Genomic DNA, 23074 nt, shown 5'->3' on the forward strand with positions numbered 1-23074 from the left:
TCGGAAACGACGGGTGAGCGACGGTGGATTCCGGTGTTGAAATTGACACTTTCGAAAACCAGGATCAGAATGATTATCCGACGACGATCGTTTCAATGTGAGGAGATGTGTTTACTGCCAGGTCACACAAATTATTGTGTTTAGTAGTAGCGGGTGACTAGTGGCACGAGTCGGTGAGTTTCGAGATAGTTCGTGGGTCCTAACGGAGTCCCGGTGTGATTGTCGGGATTTCCGGCGAGTTACGGTAATCGGTTTTGGAAAACCGAATCTCGTGGGTTTTACAGGTTGGGATCGTAGGTTAGTTGTTCTGATTCGTGGGTTGGATTCTAACCCGATGGACCCTTCGTAGGTTCGGTTGACATTCTTCCGCATTCGGGAGACTAGTGCTATGTACGAATAGGTGGGTACTTCGACCTGAAGTCTGTACAGTGGTGCACGCCCGGTGACATCCTTTCTACCATTCTCCTACTTTTACCTTGCATATATATTGTGTTGAGCCTAGCACCTTTGTTACTCCTTTTACGCTCTACTTTGTTGTTTTCATGTCTAGCATCATGAGTAGGAGCAGAGCAGGTTTATGATTACATGTGAGATCGGTGACCTAGTCAGTCGGTTCTTGTATCTCGTTCTATGACCTATTCGGTCGGTTCACTGCATCTGATATTGTGTCCTATTTGGTCGGTTCAACTACTTGGTGACCTACACGGTCGGTATACTCTGAGGGATAGGATTGTCGGCTAGTGGCTAACGGCTAGTTCTGGATTATACCGATGCATGACGTGACATCCTTGTGACCTATTGATCGGTTCTTGTGCATATATGTTAGTTGACATCGAGTGGTCGGTACTTGCATACCTTCGGAAGGATGTTGAGTTGTTCCATCCTAGTTGACCTGAGTGGTCGGTACTTGTGTTCCTTACGGTTCGATGACCTATACGGTCGACATACCCTGAGGGGTAGGATTATTGGCTAGTTACCGACGGTTGGCTATTGAGCATATCAGCATTGATCACCACTGCTCGTGCGCATTTCATGTATACCAGCGGTTTGGCCACCGCAAGAGGGTGTTCTTTTCCGAAAAAGTGGTTGGGAGTGCCAGTACGTGAGACCCGGGTGCTTTATGCGAGGGTTATATGCTTTCAGACCCGGGTGCTTTATGCGAGGGTCATATGTTTTCAGACCCGGGTGCTTATGCGAGGGTCATTTACAGGTTTGAGCAGTTGTAGCACAAGTCTGAGGTCTGCGGACCAACATGGCAAGTTTCTGATTGGGTTACTTTTGGACTTATCGTTCAATGATTGCATACATACAGTAGTGGTAGTGATTCATATATTTATATCTCGTTTTCTTGTTATCGTTGCTACTGTATTACCATTATCTATACTTTTGTTTATCTTCCTTGACTAGTGAGTACCCCTCGCCCTCGTCGGCTTGCGGTACCCACTGGGAGGGGTGTGTACATATTCTTACCCCCCACCATCTTTTAGGTGACGTCGCGGGTCCGAGTGAGGACGGTTTGTGAGGTGCGCGCTTAGCGATCGATAGAGCTACCGACCCGTCATTGTAGTTTAATTATTATCCTAACTCTCGTAAAATAATTGACTTAGTATTTATGGTTCAGTTGGTTTCACGTAAATTGGATAAGTATGACTTTGTGAATGTAATAAAGAACTGATGGTTTTCATGAGATGAAATTGGTTTTCTACCTATCGTGGTAACGTGTTTTAAAGAAAAAGATTTTCGTGTGGGAAATGATTTTGAAAAGATTTTTATTGGTTTTCATGACTCTTAGGGCTTGTTTGGTTCATTCATTTTGGATATGGAATGGAAATCGGTTTGATCAAATCCGATTAATTTTGTTTGGTTTATAGGAATCGATTTAGGATTCCTATTCCGGACTGGAATGGGAATGACACATTAGCCTTCAAACTAATTCCGGCCTCCAAGCCCGGAATGAGATTTCATTCCCGAAGCCCATTGGGTTCCCGAAGCCCCCCGAAGCCCATTGGGTTGCGATTCAATACCCAAAGCTCAAAAGGTTTTCTGTAATTAACACACTAGAATTGCAATTCCCAATTAGCTTTCCAATTGCGATTCAATACCCAAAGCCCATTGGGTTTCGGACTGGAATATGAAAAATGTACAGAGACCCTATGTAAAACGACTCTTTAATTGATTTTTTTATAATTTTTTTCTTGCATAAAAGTTTTTAAAAATAAATTTAATTTTTTTTGAAAAACTCATTAGAGAATAATATTATATTTTTCATAAATTTTAAATAATATAATATTATATTTGAGTGTTAAATTAGTATTATGATATCCTATAATTTTTTAGTTTATATGAACCAAACAATGGAATAGGAATAACTCATTCCAATTCCCAATCCACAAATGAACCAAACGTCTTCGGGGAGTGGACCATTCCAATTGCCATTCCAATTCATTCCCATTTCATTATTCATTCCAATTCCATCCTTAAACCAAACAAGCCCTTAGTGTTTCAAAATGAGTTTCCGGATAGGAAACACTTTAAACTAATAGACGTGGAGTTATGTATATCTATGATAAAACGAATATGAATGTGAATGGTGAATGTATGTGGATATTCATATTTTTTTGGTTGTATCTTGTACTTGTGTGGCACTGTGCAAATATAAGGGAGACTCTGTCCGTGTGAACAGTGGGATTCCCTGTATTTGTGGCAGATCTGACATACTCTTGGGTCAAGATTTTCAAAAAATAAAAATAAAAATTTGGGCACTTCTGCATTGGTTTTAAATCCAAAAGGGACCCCGGGGAGTGACATTAAATCCGTGGAGTCGGTAATCACCTTATAATCTTTTCTCTTAGTAAATTATTTTTTCGCATGTTGATCCCGTAGGTTTTTCTCCAAATTGGAGTTTTCCCACGTAAATCTCGATGTGCTATTTTATTTTCCGCATTTATTTTTTATCGCATTCAGATTTTAGTTTTTGGGCTATACACCTAGTCACTCCCCTCTAGGTGTTTGATAGTATCTTCATAGATCCTAAGGTTCCCATAATAAACAAATGGGAATCGACTGAAGCAACTAAATGGGAAGGAGATAACCGTCGGGAAGGAAGAACGACAACGAACTCGACCAAATTTTTCGTCCAGAAAGGCACATCAGGAGGCAGAGTGGCATCTAGAGAGGCGAGTGACATCTAGGGGTTTTTTTTAATAAGGGGGTTATCCCCTATTTATCCCCAAACAATATTTTGCGTCCCCTCCCCCCATGGTATTGGGATGGGACCAATTTAATTTTTTAATTTAAATTTAAAATTTAATTTTTAAATTTAAATTTAAATATTAAATTTTTTAAATTTAAAAATTTGTAAGCTTAAAATTGATATTTATAATTTTAAATTATAATTTTAAATTTTTTAAATTTAAAATTTGATATATAATATTTTTAATTTTAAATTTAATCTTAAAATCAAAATTTAGAATTTTAAATTTTTGAATTTGAGATTTAAAAATTTAATTTTTATTTTGAATTTTTTAATTTTTAAAGTTATATATTTAAATATAAAATTTTAATTAGAAACTTTAAAATTTAAATTCAAATATTATGAATGAGCAATATCTTTTTTTTCTATTTATAACTATCCATTATTCTTCTTATTCTATCTTATCTATTCAAAAATTATTTTTCCTATTCTCGAAAATAATCTAATTTTCATCCAAATCTAAAATTAGTTTATTTTAAATTTAACCCTGAATTTATACATATCTCAGAAAAAATTAGTTCTTGTTTAATACTGAACCAAGCCTATAAAAAAAAAGAGTTTATAGATATTTCGCAGGGCTAGCCGCCCAAAAAGGCAGACCATCCGTCTATTTTACCGCTACCTCTCTATCTCTCTCATTTCCATCTTGAAACGTAAGAAACCGGACGACGGTGGGGGCTGAATCGCCCCCCCCCTATCCCTCCCCTCCCTCTTCTTTAAAAACAATCGTCCGATCGGAGATGCTGCCGCAGCGGCTTCGGGGTCCTGGGCGGGCGATCTTCAGAGCCGTCAGCCCGCGAGCGTCGCTGGGCGGCGAGGCTGGCGGCAGCGGCGGCTCCGTCTGGGAGAGCGTCAGCCTTCCCAGCCTGAGGAGGAAGGCTTCCAACACCTGGTCTGCGGTCCAAGACACCTTCCTCTCCACCAAGGTTTGTTACGTTTTAGTCACCGACCACCTCAAACCCTCACTACCCAAACTCTATTCATTCCTTCCTTCAACAAGGTGATGATGATTTCAATTACCAACTAGGGTTTTAGTTTGGGATTGCGTTCTCCAAACACTAGCACCCGCTTCGATGTTTTAAAGAGCTTCCATAAACCGTAAATCGCTTTGGAGCTCCGTACCTCTGAGATACTGCAGAATGGTGGTGGGAGGCTCCGTCGGAGAAGCGTATCTGGTTGACATTTCAACCTTCGTATTTTCGCATTGCTCTGGAACATCCCAGATCTCTTTTTTGATTTTATAGGAGCTCTAGGCCTAGTTTGGTAATGCGGCCTCCGGATGCATTTTCTTTCATGCTGTAGAGCTCTGAAAATCTGGAAAGCACCTCCTTCAATGAAGTGAAATGAGTTAAACAAATTCAGATTTTGATTCTAAAGTTCTCTATCTTTTCTATTGAATGATACAGGAAATTTTCGAGAAACACAGGGTGGTGTTCACTGTGGGCACCTCTGTAGCATCTGTTCTAACAGCATGGGCAGGTTAGTCATTTTCTCGCATTTATTGGTTTTCATGCTTTAGTAATGTTGTTAATTAGGTATTTTCTTGCATTTGACTCTTACATAAACGTTGGAATGGTGCATAATGGCTTCTTAAAACTTTATTAGAACAGTGTATCACCTTTAAGAAAATGCTTTGCTGGTGTTGTCCGCTAATGAATGACCATGATAAACTAATTACTGCCTATTACACTTTGTAATAGATTTGGACTTGCTGCTTTGATACTACATAGTCCATTCGGATATGGCCAAAATTCTCTATATCAACTATACGCACAAAATTTGTGCCTTAATTTTTCAAATTTGTTGAAAAACATGACTTGGAAATGAGATTCAGAAATATATAGTACGCTATTCACATGGAAATAATACTTCTCTTATTGAAAGATTGAATAGAAAATATGACTATTAATTGAGGTTTTTTTATACATGTCTAATGATCAAAATTAGTAAATAAAACAAGTACTAAAATTCAACTAGTCTGATGTGGGCATGTGCGATTTCTAGCCAGTAGCCACGTCCATGTCATATAGGTTATGTCCAGTACTATCCACTCGGTGGAAGCAATGAAAATCCTTAATTCATTTTCAACATCCACAACTGATTGCAACACTCGGAAGCTTGAAGTAAATCTTGTAGCACAAGGATGCTTTAATTTTGTTTGATATGTTGCTTCATGTTGCTGATGCCAAAAAAAGAGAGGAGAGGAGGGGTTTTTTTAGGAGATACCAAAAAGAGAGGAGAGGAGAGGGTTTTTTTTTATATATATATATATATATATATATATATAGTTAAAGAGAAGGGAAAAAAGAGGTGGAAACGGAAAGAAAAAATCTTGAAAGAGAAGAAAATACAGAAAATGATCGAAAAATGATGTATGTTGATAGAGAAATATAGATGGAGTTTATACACAAGAGAGAGAGGGGGTGAGATATATAAGAGAAAAAGTTTGATAAAAAATATAGACACCATATTTTTTAGAATAGATAGATTTTAGAAATTAAAAAGAAAAAGAAATAGAAGATATGTTCAAGGATAATAAAATATATATAGAAAGAAAGATAAAGATAGATCAGGAAGAGAATATAAAGATTAAGAAAACACATTTTATAATATTTCCCTACTTGGTACTCCCTTCTATGGTATCTAGAGAAATATAAGTCTATAAATTTTTAGTTTAAATAATTCCTATAATTCTTTATCTCATTATATTTTTCTTGGACATAGGTGACCTAAAAGCTTGTCCCTAAAAGCTTGTCGTTAAGGTTGGACTCAGGTTGGATGAATATCACTTGAGACAGACTGATGGTGCAAAAGACCCTTTTGGCATATGGTTTTCAGAGCTTTGAGATCGAACGGCATGATGCCTATTTGTCGGCATAATGGCCTTAACAGATATTAAGCTCTTATGAAATCTTCCAAGCGTATATGCTTTACAACTGCTCAAGATGAAATATTCATTCAATAGAAAATCCTAGTAACCTATTGGTTCAAGATGATAGGTCTACATGATGCAAGGAAAATATAAGAGATATAAGAATGACAAGAAATATATTAAATAAGAAATATAAAGACTTACATGATTATAGATATACAGAAGGTTTCCCTTTCGGGAAGGCCCGAAAGAAAGAGGAAGATCTTTTTACAGAATCTCAAACTTTGTACATAAGGAAGAAATGGAAAATTTTACAGGAGGAAAGAAACAAGGAAGGTCATAGACTATTGCTTAGTGGGCTCTTGCTTGCTTGCTCTCTTAGGCTTTCGATGCCTTATTGGTGAAAGCATCCTTCTATTTATAGTGGTTGGAGGAAGAGTGTAGTTTTGTTATTGTCATTCTATTGTAGAAGGAAGAGTGTAGAAATACAAGCTGTAAAGAGATTCCTTCTGAGTGGATGTCTTTTTGTAAAGTGGATGTCTTCGTAGATGCTCTAGATTTTTGTTCTCTTACAGCAGCAGATTCTTTACGTAGAAAAGTGTCAAAGGTGCCTGCCTTTCTTTATCAAAAATAGATGCTTTGTACGAAGATAGTCGTTAGTGCTTGTTCTTTACCAAAAGTTGATGTCTCTTAGAAGATGTGTGGACGGAAATGCTTGTCTTTAATATAAAGTATATTCCTTGTCTTGGGTGTTTGTACAACTGGAAGATGTTTTGTACGGAAAAGTACATGCTCTGTCGTTTTGTCCTCAAGAAATTGTGTTAATTAATTTAAGAATCTGATTTAAGAATTTTCCCTAATTTTTTCCTGTGAGGCTAAAAGGTTTTCTCACCGCGGGAATCCCATTTTGGATTTTTTTACTACAGGATTTTTTTTTAACATATAGTATTTAAATTATGGACCATTATGTTGTTATCTGAGACGCTGGCACCGCTTCCTGTGTCTTGTGAAGGAAAAACAGATGAAGCTACGTCTGAAGGGGCTGTAGATTTATTAGAACTTGCTTGAGGATCTTCTATTATTATCTTTGGACTTGTGCTAATAATTTTTCAATAATAGAAGATCCTCAAGCAAGTTCTAATAAATTTATAGCCCCTTCAGACGTATCTTCATTTGTTTTTCCTTCACAAGATACAGGAAGCGGTGCTAGCATCTTAGATGACAGCATAATGGTCCATAATTTAGATACTATATGTTAAAAAAAAAATCCCGACAGTAAAAAAAGCCCAAAATGGGATCTCCGCTGTGATAAAACCTTAAGGCTCATAGGCAAAAATTAGGGAAAATTCTTAAGTCAGATTCTTAAATTAGTTAACACAAAAAATTTCTTGAAGACAAAAATGACTGAGCATCTACTTTTTTGTACGAAACATTTTCTAGCTGTACAAGCACTCAAGACAAGGAATCTACTTTATACTAAAGACAAGCATTTCCGTCCACACATCTTCTAAGAGACATCAACTTTCAGTAAAGAACAAGCACTACAACCATTTTCGTACAAAGCATCTACTTTTGATAATGAAAGACAGGCACCTTTGACACTCTTCTACGTGAAGAATCTACTGTTGTAAGAGAAAATAAAAATCTATAGCATCTACCAGGACATCCACTTTACAAAAAGACATCCACTTGGAAGGAATTTTTTTACGGTTTGTATTTCAACTCTCTTCCTTCTACTATAGAATGACAATGATAGAATGATTAATTTTCTAGATACATATAATTTGTATAGTGAATATTATTCATTACCTAAAATTTGGCTTAGGCCTTTAAATATTAATACCAATTTTGTTTTAGGCTTAAATTTTATACTAGACAAGTTAGGAGGGTTAAGTCTTAATAGGGTCTATGTCTTATTTTATAAGAGGATTACTCAAACACCTGTCCACCATAAAAGAACAAAAACAACAAATATTAGTGAATCCTCATCATCAAAACAAATGTGCTTTTTAAGTAATTTTGATACCTTTACTACCCATTAATTCTACAATTCCATAAACATTTAATTGGAAATTTGTTTGGCTTGTTTTTGTTAATAGTCGTGTGATACCTTTGTTTCAAGTTATCTTGCATATATGACATAACTGTGCTGCCACTCAAAAGTCGACTTCTTCACATTTTCTACATACTTCTCGACTTCTATTTGGAAATAATTTTGTCTGAAGGGTTGAATAAAATGGTAGTTAACCAAGGCCATAATTGACGACATCTTTGACAACTATTAATAACTGCCAATGCTTGAACATCATTGAGGGAATCTTTATTCAAAGCAGCATGCTTAGCAAGAGACTTGCCAATATCCTCTTTACTCTTCTTATTCAAACTCCGAGCATTGCCGTTTGATAAGTTCCTCATAAACATCTCAAACCAAAAGTCGTACTACTATCCGAGGACTCATCAACGCTACTTGAGCTTTCTACACTTCACGTTTTGGATGGCATTGCCACCAGTATCTAACAATGCTTTTCTTTGAATAGCACTTTCTTGCATATTTCAATACGTCGACCTTTAATTCTAGATAGGTGTGATTTCAGTCTTTGGACACACTCGAGTAGACATGTAAAAATTATTTGCATTAGAATTTACCGTTCAATTTTTTGACATGATTCTGAAACCTATCCTTTTTCGGAACCATTTATCTGCATGTCTCATAAAACAAGTTAAAACTTATTAAAGACTAGTTAAAATTTCTTAATTAGAGTGATCGTTAAAATACTATTCTGACGGTATGATTCAAGATATGATAGAGATAAAAATGTAGTTGCCTAGTAAGAGATTGGAAATATAATCTGGGAAGTCAGGGAGGTGTGATATATTGTTGACAAAAAGGTTTTGACTGCCTACCAAGCAACTACATCAAAGAAGTATTCTAATGAGAAGACAAATAACAATAATAAACAATTAACTCTGGCCTTGCAACAACAATCAATGACTTGAAATGCCTAACTTACTCTGTCTTCTCTAATATCTACAAAGAATATGATGACACCAAAGGATAGTGATTCTAATTTGTTATGTATGGGAAAGCTAAAGTATTATTGGTGCATAAACACTACAGGGTGACAAGGAGAGGTGATAGATAGTCCTCAAGGAAACTCTAATCTTTGCAGATCTTCACTAAAAAAATGTCACAAAAGGTACAATTTCCTACCTTTGTTGTCCGCTGCGCATCCCTGTCGTGCCCAGTGCTCACCACCGAGCCCGAGAAGAGTGCCATGGGTGGCTGCTGCTAGTTTGATGGTCCTTTGTGCATTGACACGGGTTTGCGGATTGAGACTCACCCATGTCATGCTGCCGTTCAGTCCCTTCCCACTGGTTTGCTCCTGGTGTTGCATGATAGCAACAATGTAAGCTAGTTATGGCGATAGCGAAAAGCGACTAAGCCCTGGCGAGGACGAGCTTCCTCACAGGTTGTGACTTTCTGTGAGAACTACGAAAGTGGTGTGAAACAAAGAATAGAACGATGATTTAGGGTTTCTCTAGATTCTTTTTTCTTTTCTAAGTTCACTGAATGCTAGAATTTGTTCATTTACAAAAGTGATGTGAAACAAAGAATAGACCGATGATTTAAGGTTTCTCCATATTCTTTTCTCTTTTCTAAATTCACTGAATGCTAGAATTTGTTCATTTAATGATTAATCTATTGTCTAGATTCTCCACACAAACTAATTAGGGGCCTGCCTGAATGTAGATTTCATGAAGTAGAATTCAAAGTTTTGCTAGCCAGAGGTGTTGATCTATAAGGCACAACAAATTGAATGGGAAAGTATTAATCGGATGCGAATAAAGTTGATTTTATTTAGTAACCTCCAGAAACTGTGCTCTTTTTGGTACTTTTTGTAAATAATTGGAAGCATGACCGCATAACTTAGTTATTCGTACTTTCACGAATAATTCACAAATAATGCATGAATTTACCAATACTTTCATACTATAGTGCTTGTGAATGTTTTTTTTTTTTCTTTTTTTTTTAGAGAGTGTTTGTGCATGTTTATTGAACATTTTAATCAAGGGATGTTTTCTTAAATGGCCGTTCTATTTTAAGTTAGAGGATAAACCAAACGTTGTTGATTTATTGGAATATACATGGCAAGGTTTTAAGTGCCCATCGGCACGGGCCGTATCTACCGTGCCGTACCGTGCCAATAAGATACCGGCACGATATAGACTCCGTGCCGATGGCACAGCTCAAAACCCTCTATTCTTTAAATTAGTAAGTAATTTCCTCAATAAAGTTCAAAAGATATGATAAAAAGACATAATAAATAGTTAGAATATTTTGTTGCTAAAGAAAATAAATATTTCATGCTATTATGTGTTGGCACACAAGAATTTTTTTGATCGGCACGCATCGGCATGGCTCGGCACCCACCGTGCCGTACCGTGCCGGCAAGTTTCCGGCACGACACCATGCCACAACACTTAAATCCTTGATACATGGGATGATTTTTTGGCATATTTCAGCTTAATGTTATTAGATGAGTCAGGCACTCTGTAATGACTCAGCCCACTAGTAATAATAACTCGTTGGGCCCAAACACCGGCTCAAAATGCTTAAGCCCAGTTATTATTATTAGTGTTTAAGTCTTTTATAAACCCAATGACAATCCCATTCCCATCCGATGTAGGACTATTGGGTTGTCACAGACTCCCCCCATTAAGGCCCTGACGTCCTCGTTAGTCCAATCACACATACAGCCTAAGATCACCAGGGGATGTGAGACTCGTCTCGCTAGCCTTGTCATCCAGACACTGCAGTCCAAGATCACTAGGCGATGTGAGACTCGTCTAGCGAGCCTTGTCATCCAGACACTGGCATAGCCGGTCACCTTGTCATTCAGATTCCGGCATAGCCTATCACCTTGTCTTTCAGACCCTGGCTCAGCCGAGACTCGCCACACATTTCTAACCGGTAATTAGCTCTGATACCAAATATAACGACCCGACCCACTAGCAATAATAACTCGTTGGGCCCAAACACCGGCCCAAAATGCTTAAGCCCAGTTATTATTACTAGTGTCTAAGTCTCTTATAAACCTAATGATAACCCCATTTCCATCCGATGTGGGACTATTGGGGTGTCACACACTCTTTGTTATAGCTGCAATTGATTATGCATAACTGAATATTTTCTGTATTGTAGTATATCAGGACAAAAGTTTAGCACATTTATGATATATATGCAAAGTTTCATGGTGGATTTGCATTACTGTTAATTTGTGCAATAGTTTTTCTTTCCATTTTCAATTTTTTTTCTTCTCAGCTCCTTTCCCTTTTCTTCATGGGGAATACTTTCTAATTACGTCATATAAACAGGCTATTCTTTACGTCAGCTTCATCAGTCAAAACTTGAGAAAAGGCTAGAATCAATTGAGCAAACTGTAAGTGTTGTCTAATTTTTTGCTAAGTTGTGCCTAATTTTTCTCTTTTTTTTCTTTTTGCATACTCTAATTCTGTGAACTTAAATATTGTTGATTGATGAATGCATTAATGTGATTACTGTGACTGCTAAATAGCTTTGGTAGTTGTTCCCAAGATATCTTCCGTTTTAAGTGATTCCCATAAAAACAGCTTCAAATCAAAGTGTATAGATATACCAGAAATTTAAATAGAAAATAGTTGTTTCCAAGATGTCTTCTATTTTTAAGTGATTCCTGCAAAAACAGCTTCAAATCAAAGTGTAACCAGTAACTACACCAGAAATTTAAACAGAAAAAATTAATGTGTTAATTTTTGATGATTAGAAATATTTTCTTGGTTACGTAGGCATGAAATTGTTCTCAACTTATATTATTGTGGACATGTAGACATAGAAAATGTTGATTATGAGGGGCTAGAAGAAGTGGAAAGAACTTAATGGTGCCTTTTTATGAACCATGCTCAAATAATCAGTTTAAAGAGAAGAAATGAAAAAGAATTTGTCATGCTCGTTTTTCAAAAGAAGTTATTAAACCACGATACAATATGAAACAACACCCATGCTAGGAGCTACACAAATTAATTAAAAGACAAACCAATAAAATTATATAATTTTTGTAGTTGGTCATCATCCAATTTCAGGAGTTCTCTGATCGATATGAGAATGAATGAATGTTTTATCTAGCTTAACCGCTACTACTAAACGAGAAAATCAAATTTGAAACTTGTGATGTCTTGAAGTTATTAGTATGCTCATGTTTGGCGGACGGCTTGCTAAAATGTATTTTTAGACCTTACGGTTTACAAAACAAAACTTTGGCATATAAAGTTACAAAATGAAGTGTGAAATACTACTGACATCGTGCTCATGTCCACTCCAAAATCTGATTCATATTCTCATATATGAAGCAATGGTATCTCTTTTATTCCAAATTCGATTTTTATTCATTCCTGTCATAAGTTCAATTCCTATTGTGTCCATCCAAAATCCAGTTAGTATCCATATCAGTTTTATCAATATGGTTGCGCTGCCATTTAATATTTGTTCCTTATTCTTATCCACATATTAAATAGGGATAATTGCCTATATACCCCTCAAAACTTTAAAAATATCTCATTTACCCCTACTTTTTTTTTCTTTCCAATATACCCCTCTTATGTTCCTCCGTTATTCCAAAATACCCCTGCCTTTACCACCCGTTAAGTTAACTTCGGTTAAACGTGAGTTAAATATCTACCACAATTAAAAAAAAATAAAATGCCATTTTTGCCCTTAACTTCAGAGCAAATAAGAAATGTTGGTGATGGTAGAAGGGTATATTTGAAAAGATCAAAAAACAAAATACTTTTTGTGCCCCTAACTTAAGGGCAAATAAGAAAGGTGAGTGATGGTAGAAGGGTATATTTGAAGGCAAAATAGTAATTTGATAGAGATAACAGAGTTCATTAATAGATTTTAACTCTAAGGGTATATTTGAAATAGGTTGGATCGTAAAAAGGGTATCTTCAATATTAGCCTTCTAAGAGGGGTAAATCAGAAAGTCGGGAACTTTTCAAGGGTATATAAGCAATTGCTCCTATTAAATATGGGTATTGAATATGATTTCTAACAATATCCGACCATATTTGAGTGTTTTTCAGACCTGGCTATCAATGATACGTAGTAATAACATAGCAATATATGATTTGCACTAAAAGGTTGGTAAGATATGATTAGCATTTCTTTGAGATTTAGGAAGAACTCATGCCTGGGCATTGGATTTTCAAGGGAAACTTTCAGAAATGGGTTGTCACTTTTCATATATCACTACCAATTGTTTTCTGGAGTAGAATATCCACTTGCTAATTTACTTCTTATTGGCATTAGGGAACCCTTTACCATCATATCTGGCAGTGATTTAATTTATAAGGAAATCATGCTGTTTAAATTAGCATGCCTAACCTTCACTTTATTGTTGCACAAGAAGTGATCCTTGAGAAAAGAAACAACACAATCACTAACTTGTTAAATGATAGATATCTTGATCGACAATATCAGAGAACTCAAAATTATTATGGTACACCGAACATGTCTATGATATGCATAAATTTGTTTTGAAAAATAAGATTTGTACTGTTACTATTGTGAAGTCGTTGATAGTCAGGGTTTAGGTATATCAAAAGTAAAGAGATTGACCACTGTCAATCCTATATAGGCGTTATACAATTATTTAAACTAACATTCCAATGTCTAAAATAGTGTCAATAAGAATCAAACAGCTCAGGAATCATAAAGTGCAATATCATATATGCAATGTATAATTGTTTTTTAAATCTATTAAAGTTGCTTTCCAGGAAAACTATACTAACATAGTAAATGCAATTTCAGCCAACTTGACTTGAGAATGGTTCAGTCGATTAAACCAAAATGTCAATCTAAGCCTCATGTCATAGGCAGCTTCTAAAGCTGAAAAGGAAAAGCATGCACTATTCTGTTTTTGAAGTACTGCGTGTCATAAAGTATTAGTTGCAGTTTGAGGAATTTGCTACACATACTACTTGATTTGTTTACACAATTTCTCTTGCATAGTTTTATTGGATTTTGTTGCCTTTGCCAGATATATTTTTTTTTTTTGACTAAAATATGTTAGGTATTGCTGTTTCTATGGATATCACGAATTCTATAAAATATGTTTTGGTTATGATCGTGTTGGTTATGGTCTTTTCAGTAATCTCTAAATGCATCTTTGCAATAAGTTATCCGAATTTGTCAAAAATATATAATATCTCTTTTCTTTCTTTCTTTTTCAAATAGTTTTGTAATTTGTGTAGAGATTATGCTTACTTTCCATCCCTATGTGTAATGTCGCGCATCTTTAAAATAAGTTTTCCGAATTTGTCAAAATATATAATATCGCTTCTCTTTCTTTCTTTTTCAAATAGTTTTGTACTTTGTGTAGAGATTATGCTTGCTTCCATCCCTATGTGTAATGTCGTTTTTTCTTTTTGGAGGAAAGTAATGTCAGTTTATTTGGAGTATTTGCTATATTGATAGCTTAAACCATTATTTGATTTGGAGTATTTGCTATATTGATAGCCTAAACCATCATTTGACTTTTTTATGCTTGTTTTGGTTGTTAAGAGCTATCTTGGTAGTTTGCCTTTACTCTCTTCATTCTTTGCTTCCAGCAAATAAAATTGTAAGTTCTTTTCTGGAAGTTTTCCTGACCTAATTCTATAGTTTTCTTCTGTGGACAGTTAAAAAGTAATTATGATGTTGAACATGAAGAGATTAAAAAGATTGTTAGTTCAGGAAGTGTCAGCACTGCAGCTTGCTTCGCAACAGCGTGGACTTCTTTGCTTCTTGGGTATGTTACTCGCTACATTGATCTCTTAATTATCTAGACAGTTAGATTTATTTTTGTTGTGACGTGAAAATGATTAAAGAATAGCTAGTGTAGGCTAGGTAATTGAAGTAAATCCTTTCTACAAGTGGAGTTAGTTATTTAGTAATGAACTGATTCTATTACTTGCACAGAAAAGGATGTTTCCTTAGGCAAGCAATCTCAATTTTTAAGATGTATATTTGAGCCAGTTAGCTGGGAGGTGCCTTTTGCTTTCAATTTGATATTTGAAAGGGAAGTTGCATTAACCTTGAATTGCTTTTATATTTATGTGCTGAATAGATGCATTATACTCTTCTTTAGAATGTGGTACTTTGTTGAAATTTATGCTCCACTTATAACCACATTGTTGGTAGTTTAAGATCATCCTATCATAGGCATCTAGAATAAAGGATATACATCACAAATGGACATATCTCTTGAGCATGACATGATGTGGTGCAGTTCTCTGCCGCTTTTTAATTCTTCCACAATTCTTCAAAGTTCTGATATTTGAATGATGCTTGTTGCAACTTGTTGTAACATTTTCAAAAGTGTCATTTCCAGATATTAGTTATCTCTATCTGTTGAGACCATGAAGATTTTATCATAGTTACCTAGTTCGTAAAGCACCCTTCGAATTTCAAAGTGGAACGCACAATCCGATTTGTGAATCACTAGTGCATTGGAATGGTAAAACAGGCTATCCTATCTTAAATTCTTAACCTATTTACTCTAATATTGAACTCAAATCGGGAGAAATATATATGCATATATTTATATATGTTAGTATATAAATGTATGTATATATGTGTTTTTATATAGGGTTAAATGCGTACAGGTTCCTGCAAATATAGTGAATTGCAAATATATCCCTACAAAGTTCAACTTTCATATATTGTTCCTGTAAAAGTTCTAATGTTTTCAAATATGTTCCTATGATTTGTTACCGTTAGAGAACTGTTTATGTTTTCAATTTTACCATCACAAATATGTCCCTCTAAAAGCTACAATAGTATAATATAAGAAGGGTAAAAATGTCAAATTATCTCATAAACTAACTAGGATTAAATATTTAGCCTAGGGCTAACTAAATTTTTTTAACGGATTATAACGGCAGGGACATATTTGAAAACATTACGACTTTTGTAGGGACAACATATAAAAGTTGAACTTTGTAAGGATATATTTGCAATTCACTATGTTTGCAGGGACCTTTATGCAATTAACCCTTTTATATATATCTAATATTTTTATTTATTTACATTTTTGTGTTTCAAGTAGATATTTTCTATTCCTATAATACGTGTCAATGGAGACTACCCCGATCTTACTATGTTTGAGAGCAAGTGGCGTCCTCGGTCCTGCTCCAGTTTCACAAACCATATTGATCCGCGTTTTAGGTAACCTATTATTTCCTTTGTCACCTTAGCCTTCAGTTACCTTTAGGCTCCATTTGGTTTTGGAATGAACTGTGAATTGTGGACAAAAAAAATTATCCTCGCTATTCCGCCAAGTGTAAAAAAAATGGCAAGAATAGCTATTCCGGTCAAATCGGGTTATTTTAGGCAATTCTAGAATAATCTAGGAACAACTATTTCACCTTTTAAGAGGAATAGAGCTATTCTCATACTAAGCCTATTAATTATAAAGGGAAGAAAAGTTTTATATTACAAGGAAGTGGCTTTCCCATCTTTCTAGCTTGCTTTGCTTCTTCGCCCTTCTTACTTCTCTTATGCTTGAGGATGTCTTCATTTATAGAGGGTAGAGTGTAAGAGGCTGGAGAGACTTGGAGCCTTCGAGGAGAGTATTCAATATGCTTAATGTAGAGTATTCGAGGTATCTAGACATAGATCCACGGCTTTCATTGTAAGAAATCATTCAGAAATAGCAAGAGATAAAAGTTGAATGGTAGTTAATTCTAAGAGACTAAATGATAATAATAGAACTGATTCTTATAATAGACTAGAAAAAACACAATTAATAAATAGTATTCAAAACAAAAATATCTTGAGTAAATTTGATTGTAAATCAGGATTTTGGCAAATAAAAATGCATCTTGATAGTATTGAATGGACAACATTCGCCTGTCCTCAAGGACACATTATGAATGGTTAGTAATGCTCTTTGGGCATAAGAACGCTTCATCTATTTTTCAAAAGAAGATGGATGCTGTGCTTAATAAATTTAGAAACTTTGTTTTAGTATATATAGTCGATATATTAGTTTTGTAAAATCATCCGAGAACACCTAGGACATCTACAAAGTCTTTAATGAATTTATTAAACAGGGAATTATAATTAGCAGAAAAAAGGTAGAATTATGCAAAACTTATATAAATTTTCTAGGTGTCATACTAGGAGAAGGAAAGATAAAATTACAACCGTATGCAGCTAAGAAAGTTTTAGATATGCCAGACAATCTAAGTTATACAAAAGATTTACAAACATTTTTGGGATTAGTAAATTATACAAGAAACTTTATTAAAAACTTAGGAAAAAGAGCAGGACCACTTTACTCTAAAACTTCAAAAAATGGACAAAAACATTTTAATCAAGAACATATAAAAGTATAAAACTAGTACAAAAAATAGAAAATTTAGTAATAGACCTTCCAGGCTTAAATCTACCATTAGATACTGATTACATTATAATTGAAACCAATGGTTGTTCTTTTGGATGGGGAGCAGTCCTTGAAGCTAGACCACATAAGTATAGTCCGGTATCTGAAGAAAAAATTTGCGGATATGCTAGCGGAAAGTATAAAGAGAAAGGAAATATTAGTAGTATAGACGCCAAAATTCTAGCGGTAGTCTACGCTCTCGAAGCCTTTAAACATAGTATATTAGGTAAAAAGTAAATATTAATTTGAACTGATTGTGAGGCAATAGTAAAATTTTACAATAAATTAAATGATAAAGGTAGTTCAAGAAGAAGATGGCTAAATTTTACAATCTCTGTAATAAAGGTTGAATTTGAACATATTAAAGGTAAAGAAAACTTTTTTGATGATCAACTTAGTAGAAGTATTTGAAATAATGAAAATAATTCACAGCAATGAATAACCCTCCAAACTCTTTAGTACCAAGAACAAGTCTTCAAGAACAAGCTCTTTCCAGACAAGAGCAAGGTACCTCTAGAACGCCAGTTAGAAAGATCCTTTTTACCAGACGAATTGCATTTGGTAAAGAAAACCTACTCTCTTTCCACCAAGACAGTAATATGGTCTTTAGACCTAAAGATAAATACTAGACCTCTTAATGAAGAACAAAAAGTGTCTAATAGACAACTTATGGATTTGTTATCATAGAACAGCAGGCCATAAAGAACCTGACAAAAAATATTTTGTAGCATGCATTAACTCTTTAATAGAATACTTTCAAACCACTAGAACTAGTAATTTTAAATTTTGTGTTGTAATCCATGGTAGAAAAACCGGAGTATTTCATACTTGGTTAGAACTCGTAGATTCTATACAAGGCATAATAGATTCCATACGAGGCATAATAGGACCACAGTTCAAAGGCTTCAACGACCATTCTGAAGCCCTAGATACAGCAAGAGATTTTTTGGCCCTCATTTCTTTATTTCTCTTTCCATCAGAACTACTCGAGAACCTCCTCCTAATTATACCATAGCCCATGATACATGCAAGATAATATTCTGTGACCATTGCGAAACTCTTTCAAGAATAGTTCAAAATTTGAATTATAGTAGTCAAGCACTGATCAAAGAAAAGCAAGCTCTCCAAGAACATATAAGAAGACTAGAAGAAAAGTTATCCACCATTTCTCTGCAAGACCACCGAAAAATTCTCTCAAGCTCAACCATTCCACAAGAATAGCTACAAGCCTCTACAGGACAAGCCTCTACAGGTCCAGCTACTCTAGAAAAACATGATCAAGGTGAAGGAAAAGAAAAAAATAGACCTTCATTTGTTTCATACAGGAAACAGGCAATTAAATACCTTAGTTGACTTAATAATAAACTTTGGCAATAAATTTGAAGAATATACTAGCTCTTTAGACAAGACTATAGAATCCTTTATAAACCTAGAAAGAAAACAGAGACTCCAGATAAAACAACTAGCAGAAAATCTAGATTACATAAAAACTCAAAATTTAGACATAGAAAGAAAGTTAAATCTTCTTAACAAATAAATTTACTTTAGAAAAAATACCAACTAAAAAAGAAATTGAAAAACATTAAAACGATAAATTCAAAACCTAAAGAAATAGAATTAGAGACAACACACAAAAAAATTAGTAAACAGACAAATTTGACGAAGAAATAAATAGCTTTAAGCAACAGTTCATAGAATTTAAAAAGATAGCCCTTTTATGACCAATTTAGAATAAAAATTACCTAGAAGTGCTGCAAAAAATTCAATACTTTCACAAAGATCCGGTAAGGTTTTCTAACCATAATCCCCGAGCTATATCAGACCAAATCCAAATAAAACAAAATAATTTAATAATTGGACTTCTAATCGAATTAAATAAAAACTTAGATCTTTTATTAAAACAAAAGGCTGTAAGCTCTAATAATTTAGTAGGAGAAATTAGTAAAAAAATTGATACACTTAAAATTAGTGAAACTTCAAGTAAGGAAAGGGAACAACCTAAATGGACATTTTTGAAGGTCACTCCAGAACTATAGTAGAACCTAGCTCTTCAAGACCTAAGAATAATTTAGAAAATACTTCAATGATAAATAAAATATTTAGAAGTAAACAAAAAGAAATTCAATTAGATGAAATAATAGACAGATAGAGACAGAAATATTTAGACAAAATGAATTAAACCTGCTAAACCCAAAGGTGTTATACAGTAAAGGAAGAACATCAGGAAAATCCAGTTTATATAAACATTATGGAGAAACCTACTATTTCTTTTATTCCTCTGTATCCTAGAATAGTAGGTTATCCCAAGAATAAAAATATTTATTCCTTTAAATATTGTTCCATTACCAAACACAATCATAAAAAATCCATTGAATGACTTCGGAAACATGTATATTTTCCTTTTTTCTGGTCTAACATATCTATATCCTATAACATTTACATTCATTGCTTTTCTTGGTATGTTATCTTCAACGCTTCACTCCCTGAAAGGGACTAATTTACCATCTATTGTTGCTTTTCATCAATTCGAAAGCTTGCTTTGCAATGTTGTTCAATTATGAAAAGAGCAGGTTATGTAGGTGCATAGAAAATTTGAAAAAGTTATGGGATTTGGTGGGAAATGTGGAGCAACAGTAGCATTTGCAAGGAAAAGAAAATAAATACAGGATCATTGACGTTTAGTATCAATAGAAAGGTCGATAAAGCACAAAATATGCAAGCAGGCAGCTCGTCTCATAGGATTCATTGGCTGGCCCAAGCTATAGGCGAGCTACTCAAAAAATTCAATAGCAGATATTTTTAGCAGTCCAAGTTCCAGTTTAGCTTTCTTGTCTTGTTAACCTTATGTTCTGTGCATGTACACTCAGTTGTTACTTTATGTTTGTAATATGTATCAAATGAGTTTTAATCATGTCAAACTGTTATATTGTTTGTGTTGTATCACATTTTAAGGTGCTATATCAAATTTGATTTCTCCTGAACCTATTATTCATGGTGTGATTGATCCTGCAGAATCATGTTTATTTAATCCATCTTGATCTTGTCTAGCTGCATCTAATTGAATCTAGTTCAATTTAGCTGAATTTGACCATGACGTGTTGATGCCAGCTAAATTGTATAGAAACCTATGTTTCGGTAAGTACTTCAAGATTCGCGAGAATCTTATAGGTTGATTTTTCCACTCAGTAGGTTACAGATAAATTGCTACATAAGCACCAGTCTGCTACCTTCCCATATTTCCACTACCTATCACTCCTCATAGGATTCCTTTTCCTTTTTAATGCCTCAAGAATGTGGGAGGGGCTGAGATGAGAGGTCGTACATTATTACTTGGAGAGTAGGAGGTAGAGAGACAAGGCAGAGATTAACTTCTTAACCTTGAAGGAGGTGGTTTAGATCAATTCATATCTTCCTCTTGATCACCTCAATTCTTTTTTGATAGTTTGTGATAGGAATTCTCATGTAGTTATCATTCTCATTGCTTTCTCTTGTTTGGATCTCTAGGAACTGAACTAGATAAATACTGGGAGAAGGATCAGACTTTAGATTATGAAACTTTTCGTTCTATGGATGAAATCTTAAATACCATACTTGGTCTTACTTTAGTTGCCTTGATAGCTCCTTTTTTTTCTTATTCTTGGCGATCATTATATCTTAGTGTTAAATGTTAATTTTGATGATGATCATACTTCATGAATATGGTTTGTCAAGGGTGATTTGTCATCCTTTGTTTTGAACTGGTTGGGCTGAAAAAGGTATGGAGGCCGGTCCCTGAAAAAGGTATGGAGGCCGGTCCCTTTATGCCCATAAATTGGGAGGGATGCTTGAAACATTGCAAATCGTTTGATCCGCAGGGTCAACCTCTAAATTGGTAAGCTGATCTGGAATATTTTGAACTGCCAGTTTTTGCATGATCACATCGTTCCATACCATCAAAACCAAGTTAGGCTGAAGATTGTTAGAAAGTGAAGAAGATTTAAACATAATAGGACAATGTATTGTTCATGGAACTGGTAAGAGAGAGTATTATCCTGCATCAAAGGGACCCATTTAGGAACTTTGAAGAAACTCTTAAAGATGAAGTTAAGATCTCGCTACTCTTCAAACAGTTTTGGTGATACTTTTTGGTTCGTGCTCCTTGTGTACAACAATTGTTATGCAATTTGCATCAATTGCTTTTTTTTCCTACGATAAATTTTCGTATTGAGTACAAATTGGCAACAACGGGCATCTGTTTATTTTTTAATCATATTGTTAGCCTGCATTGCGGCACTTGATTTTCTCGTTCCAATGCAGGTATGGTCTTGGTTGGCGCAGTGGAGCTTGGTATGCAAACAGGAAGTTCCGGAGAGAGCAGCTGAAATTGATGGGTCAGATCAAGCCTTACAGATGGCAATTGCTGAGAAAACCTTATGCAATATTCAGAAGGACTCGAACCACAAATAAAGCGTCCGAAAAAGCTTCTGTGGCCGAGGCTGACTCACTAATCTCTCAGCATGTACAGAAGTCTTGCTAACTATGAGAGGAGCAATTTTTGGTCCAGTGTAAATAGTTCCAAACGAGAGATACAGAGGGTACTATACAATTATACATCGTTTTTGGAGTTCGTGGTCGAAATCGGCATGTTAAGTTCCTCAGAATCAAACGATGACTCATTTGATGTGGTTGATTACCTACTTCAAGCACTTAATCCAAGTGTTCATTCATCAACAGTTCAATTATTAGATGTCTATGGAGGGTTGAAGCACTAAGGCCCCATTTACTTGGTTCGGGAATAATGAACATTGAGATTATTTTTTTAAAAGTTTTTGGGATAATTTTCTATTTCGAGATAGTCAGGAATAAAAGTAAAATTGTATTTGTTTTGTAATACTACTATTCTCAAGGATAATTGAAATTGTGTCTGGCTAATTTTATGAAATAGTAAAGAATAGTGAAAAAAGTGATGATTGAATTTGATATAAAATATAAATTTAATAAAAATAATTTGTTATAAAAGTAGTTTGTTGTAAAAATAATTTATGATTATATTTAGTGAAAATAATTTATTTTAAATTGTGATTAAATTTTTTTTATAAAAATATTTTGTTTGTTCAAATTTTACTTAAACTTAAATTTAATAAAAATAATTTATTATAATATTAATGTTAGTTTGTATTAAAAATTTACTAGTTTTGAGATTTTGTAAAATTAGGCCGTCTTTTTTTATTTTACAATTCGGTTAAGATTTTTTGCCATATGACGAAAATGTCTTCCGTTTTCATCCATCTCGTATCCCCTCGGATACAACTATTGTACTGTACGGCGCCTGGGAGGGCATTAAATGCGGTTCGCGTCGAGTTACACAACCTTCAAGTCTTCAGAATTCAAACGAAATCGCTCCACGTCGCCAGTCTCGATATTTGTTGTTTGATTTTTCAAAATAAATATTTTGAAGCTATATTAAGAAGAAAATGCGGCCAACAAGCATGAATAATACACTCGCCA

At 34.7% G+C, this 23074-nt stretch overlaps 1 protein-coding gene across 4 annotated transcripts; it reads left to right on the plus strand.

Moving 5' to 3' along the window:
* Positions 3826-22508, plus strand: LOC109720567. 4 transcript variants are annotated; one of them, XR_002218988.1, is made up of 6 exons: positions 3826-4179; positions 4660-4732; positions 11502-11566; positions 14841-14950; positions 16250-16368; positions 21884-21991. XR_002218988.1 is itself a non-coding variant. In XM_020247783.1 (6 exons), the coding sequence occupies exons 2-6, from the start codon at positions 4393-4395 to the stop codon at positions 22101-22103; spliced, it is 504 nt and encodes a 167-aa protein (XP_020103372.1). In that variant the 5' UTR covers positions 4060-4179; positions 4281-4392; the 3' UTR covers positions 22104-22508. The 4 variants fall into 4 exon arrangements, 3 of the variants coding, with proteins under 3 accessions (XP_020103373.1, XP_020103371.1, XP_020103372.1); XM_020247783.1 differs by lacking the exon at positions 16250-16368 and adding an exon at positions 4281-4428 and having other exon boundaries at positions 4060-4179; positions 21884-22508; XM_020247784.1 differs by lacking the exons at positions 16250-16368; positions 21884-21991 and adding an exon at positions 20121-21833.

Source organism: Ananas comosus, linkage group 14, assembly GCF_001540865.1.
Source record: "Ananas comosus cultivar F153 linkage group 14, ASM154086v1, whole genome shotgun sequence".
In the NCBI taxonomy this organism is placed as follows: Eukaryota; Viridiplantae; Streptophyta; class Magnoliopsida; order Poales; family Bromeliaceae; genus Ananas; species Ananas comosus.

Coding starts and splice junctions, on each gene's coding strand:
- LOC109720567 (XM_020247782.1), top strand. CDS start 3,994: ATGCTGCCGCAGCGGCTTCGGGGTCCTGGGCGGGCGATCTTCAGAGCC. Junction 4,180..4,659: donor ACACCTTCCTCTCCACCAAG/GTTTGTTACGTT, acceptor TGAATGATACAG/GAAATTTTCGAGAAACACAG. Junction 11,567..14,840: donor TAGAATCAATTGAGCAAACT/GTAAGTGTTGTC, acceptor TTCTGTGGACAG/TTAAAAAGTAATTATGATGT.